The sequence below is a fragment of the Palaemon carinicauda genome, chromosome 31, assembly GCF_036898095.1.
Source record: "Palaemon carinicauda isolate YSFRI2023 chromosome 31, ASM3689809v2, whole genome shotgun sequence".
In the NCBI taxonomy this organism is placed as follows: Eukaryota; Metazoa; Arthropoda; class Malacostraca; order Decapoda; family Palaemonidae; genus Palaemon; species Palaemon carinicauda.
Genome location: NC_090755.1, coordinates 84,189,314 through 84,194,313, shown reverse-complemented (window position 1 = coordinate 84,194,313; position 5,000 = coordinate 84,189,314). Strand labels below are relative to the sequence as shown.

Sequence of the window (5,000 nt, the reverse complement as noted above, 5' to 3'; positions counted from 1 at the left end):
CTGGTAGTTGAATCGGTAGAACTTCAAATGTTCAAAGTTGCAGCAAATGTTTTCATGTTGAACAGGCTGACATAAGTCTTTTTATAGTTTATATATGATATATCTGTATTGACGTTGTTACTGTTTTTAGAATGGTTTATTGTTAATTTGTTCGCATCATTTATTTATTTTCTTATTTCTTTTCCTCATTATTATTATTATTATTACTTACTAAGCTACAACCCTAGTTGGAAAAGCAGTATGCTATAAGCCCAGGGGCTCCAACAGGGAAAATAGCTCAGTGCGGAAAGGAAAAAAGGAAAATAAAATATTCTAAGAAGAGTAACAACAATAAATATCTCCTATATAAACTATAAAAACTTCAACAAAACAAGAGGAAGAGAAATAAGATAGGAGAGTGTGCTCGAGTGTACCCTCAAGCAAGAGAACTCTAACCCAAGACAGTGAAAGGCCATGGTACAGAGGCTATGGCACTACCCAAGACTAGAGAACAGTGGTTTGATTTTGGAGTGTCCTTCTCCTAGAAGAGCTGCTTACCATAGCTAAAGAGTCTCTTCTACCCTTACCAAGAGGAAAGTGGCACTGAACAATTACAGTGCAGTAACCCCTTGGGTGATGAAGAATTGTTTGGTAACCTGTGTTGTCAGGTGTATGAGGATAGAGGAGAATATGTAAAGAATATGCCAGACTATTCAGTGTGTATGTAGGCAAAGGGAAAATGAACCGTAACCAGAGAGGAGGATCCAATGTAGTACTGTCTGGCCAGTCAAAAGACCCCATAACTCTCTAGTGGTAGTATCTCAACGGGTGGCTGGTGCCCTGGCCAACCTACTACCTAAGAATATTTTCCCTATTGAAGCCCTTGGGCTTATAACATCTTGCTTTTCCAACTAGGGTTGTTGCTTGGCTAATAATAATAATAATAATAATAATAATAATAATAATAATAATAATAATAATAATAATAATCATAATAATAATAATAATAATTAACTATATTTGCATAGTACTATGATGGGCTAGTTGCTCTCAGATGTTCTTTTAAATCAACGTATAGCGTTTAGTACCGGGTAAAAAATCTGATTAGTATATTTTTAAATGCTAAGTAGGTTAATTTAACTGTTATCTTTTAAAAATCTGATTAGTATATTTTTAAATGCTAAGTAGGTTAATTTAATTGTTATCTCTTATTATCATTATTGTCTTTGCGAAAATAGATAAAAAAACAAAGAAATAAAAATGAGACTCAACAGGAACACTGTGAAACACCTTATGAGTATTGTGGACAAGGTGATTACAGAGACAGATGTTCTCTCTCTCTCTCTCTCTCTCTCTCTCTCTCTCTCTCTCTCTCTCTCTCTCTCTCTCTCTCTCTCTCTCTCTCTCTCTCTCTCCCCCCACTACATCCTCACTTATTTCTGCAAATATATATTTTCCTCCAAAAAAACGACTCGCCAAAAGTACATTTTTTATCAATGTGCGCATATCAACAAAAATTCTCCTATATATAATTTGAAAATTAGCAAATTATACTGCCAGATTTAAAATGTTTTAAAGGCCGCTCATGAATGGCAGAAGCAAGGGACGGTGACACTGCTCTGTTTAGCATGACAATGCCCTAGAGACTGAGCATATATACAAATGATCAGCGCCCAAACCCCCTCTCCATCCAGATTAGGACTAGGGAGGACCAGGCAATGGTTGCTGATGACTCAGCAGGTAGACCTATAGGCTCCCCTAAACCCTCTTTTACCTGTTTTGGTCTGATAAGTGGTCGCATATCTCTGTTTCTTCCTTTCCCTCTTCCTCTCCCTCTCTCTCTTGGCTTTACTTCTACGTCTACGTCTGCGACTAGGTCTGCGTCAGCGTCCTGACCTTGTGCCACAGACGAGGCAGTCCACAACACCCAGGACATCAAGAGTAACAACCGCATCTTTCAGTCTTCAGATCTGTAATGTAAAACAAAGCAGTTATTTAGTTGTTCTTCTTCTTTTAGAATTTAATATTAAAGTTGTAAATTGAGGGCAGAGGCCAATCAGCGTCAAGGCGTAAATGGGAGATAACTTGGCCGTTGTACTCTGAAAACTTAACAGTTGCGCTCTGAAAATTTGGTATTGCACTATGAAAAATCTGCATTGCATTGAAAACTAGGCAGTTGCATTCTAGAAACATGACAGTTTCAATTTGAAAAATCGTTAATTGCACTCTCAAAACTTGACAGTTGCTCTTTGCAAACTTGATAGTAGCCCCCGAAAACTCTGCAGATGCAATCTAAAAACTAGACAGTTGCGCTTTGAAAGTTCGGCATTGCACTCTGAAAATTCAGTTGTTGTAGCCTACTATGAAAACTCAGCATTGCACTCTGAAAACTCGCGAATTGCAGTCTGACAACTCGACAATTGCACTCTGAAACTCGACAGTTGCACTCTGAAAACTCGTGAATTGCAGCCTGATAACTCGACAGTTGCACCCTGAAAACTTGGCAGCTACACCTTGAAAACTCGGCAGTTGCACTCTGGAAACTCTTAAATTGCACTTTGAACACTCCACAGTTGCACTCTGAAAACTCTGCAGTTTTACTCTGTCAACTCAACAGTTGCACTCTGAAAACTTGTAAATTGCACTCTGACATCTCGACAATTGAACTCTGAAAACTTGTAAATTGCACTCTGACAACTCGACAATTGAACTCTGAAAACCGACAGTTGCTCTCTCTAACTCGGCATCACACTCTGAAAACTCAGTAGTTACACTGAAAACAAAGTTCAATCATGATGAACAAGAAAATAAAAGACGGAGAGCATGAACAAAGGTGAAACAAAGGCTAAAAAGTGAGTGCATCTGGCATCTAAAAAAAAAAAAACTGTGACCTTAAATATACTATGTTCAGTAAACGTCTGTTAAAAAGATTATTAATTATGTTGTACTTATTAAGTGATGTCTAAATTACTTTTTGCAAATTTGAACACCAGATATCATCTCAATTTTCACCATTTGATCCGTTCAATCACTTCATTTTATAAGAAATATCTAATAATTTTCTTATAAGTCCCTGCTGTTCAAGATTTATTTTGCCCAGAATTTTCACTTTTCTGTTTTCCAATTCACGAAAATTATTATTTTTCTAATATGCAAATTAGAAAAACATCTAGAATATATATATATATATATATATATATATATATATATATATATATGTATATATATATATATATATATATATATATATATATATATATATATATATATAAATACACACACACACACATATATATATATATATATATATATATATATATATATAAATACACACACACACATATATATATATATATATATATATATATATATATATATATATATATATATATATATATATATATATCAGTTCAGTTTTACTGACTATCCTAGATTATGCCGAATGTACTTTTTAAAACTAATGAAAAACATATATTTCCTACTCGAAAATCGTGTTTATATTCCACTTGAAAATTAAATGAAATGCACCAAGTTAATGAACAGTCATATCCATGCACACAGTCTGGCACAGTCTCTTAGTCACTGTCGTCTTTGGCATTGACTGGAAAAAGAAGAGTGAAGAGGCACTACTGGTAACCAGGGCAGGGTTGCCAGGTCTTCTAAACGAGAAAAGGCCAACTTCTAATCAACCACAGCTTTAAAAGACCAACCCAATATTAGAAAAAAGGCCAAAAATACAGTATTTAAGGCCCACTTTTTTCATAATGTTACTAAAGGCCAACCAATTTCAATAAGGCCGAACTTGAGTTTTTTTTGGCCTGAAAAAAGGCCAACCTGGCAACCCTGAACCAGGGTTGCTATGTTGGCCTTTTTTTCTGGCTAAACACTTTAAGTTTGGCCTTTTTATTTGAAATGGGTTAGCCTTTAGCAATATCATAAAAGGTTGGCCTTAAAGGCTATACTTTTGGCCTTTTTTTAACTTCTGTGTTGGCCTTTTAAAGCTTCAGTTGATCAAAAGTTGGCCTTTTCTCACTTAGGAAACCTGGCAACCCTGCTGGTAACTGGCTTGTCTGGGCTCTAACTAGTGTTGCCATACAGATGTTTATTTATTTCTCTGCATCAGTCGGGGACGAACAAATTTGGTCAAATTAAAAAACAAAACAAGATTTAATCATTAATATGAGAGAGTCAATATCTAGTAATTTTTTAGTTTAGTTTAGCAAGTAGATATATCAGTAAGTGGCAACGCTGCCTTTAAATGTGGTTTTGTGTTGCAAGATGCTTTTATGTCTTTGCTACACTTAAAAAAAAAAAAGATAAAAAAATTATAGCGAAGCTTCGTGTTATTCTAATGCCACCTAATTATATTAAATATGACATTACTTGCAACTCTGAATGTTTATCATGAACGGTTGAGTTCCCCATTAAAATACGTGACATTTACATTATTATAATGACAATTATCATTAAAGAAATTACTTTTGTGGGTAGGCCTAGGCCTACGTATAAAAACAAAGTGTAGCCCATAGAATAATATTGTGTTCCTATTTATTGAAAGTGATTAGAAATTCTTAGTATTTTTGATAATCAACTTTTTTTTCCCTTATGCCTAGGTATGAATGTTTTTTTTATTAAAAACTTAAATATACTTATTTATTTATTTATTTATTTATTTGTTATTATTATTATTATTATTATTATTATTATTATTATTATTATTATTATTATTATTATTATTATTATTAGCTAAGATACAACCCTAGTTAGAAAAGCAGGATGCTATAAGCCCAAGGGCTCCAACAGGGAAAAATAGACGAGTAGGGAAAGGAAATAATGAAACAAATAAACTACAAGCGAAGTAATAAACAATTTCAAATTATTTAAAGAACAATAACAACATTAAAATAGATCTTTCATATATAAACTATAAAAAGATACTTATATGTCAGTCTTAAAACATAAAAACATTCACTGCAAACGAAGAATCTTTTATATAGAGCGAAAATAGAATTTTATTGCTT

At 33.7% G+C, this 5,000-nt stretch overlaps 2 protein-coding genes across 2 annotated transcripts in view; one reads left to right on the top strand and one right to left on the bottom strand.

The window, feature by feature from the left end:
- Positions 1-3,572, bottom strand: part of LOC137624593 (fibrinogen C domain-containing protein 1-like) — a 25,640-nt gene extending 22,068 nt beyond the window's left edge. The window contains exons 1-2 of the mRNA XM_068355542.1: positions 3,462-3,572; positions 1,754-1,949 (exon numbers count right to left, since the gene is read on the bottom strand). Of these exons, the coding sequence (XP_068211643.1) occupies positions 1,754-1,933 (180 nt within the window). The 5' untranslated portion in view covers positions 1,934-1,949; positions 3,462-3,572. The remainder of the gene's footprint in view (positions 1-1,753; positions 1,950-3,461) is intronic.
- dbe (KRR1 small subunit processome component homolog dbe) overlaps positions 1-5,000 on the top strand; it is a 62,565-nt gene that overhangs the window by 2,912 nt on the left and 54,653 nt on the right. The gene's annotated exons all lie outside the window — the stretch shown is intronic.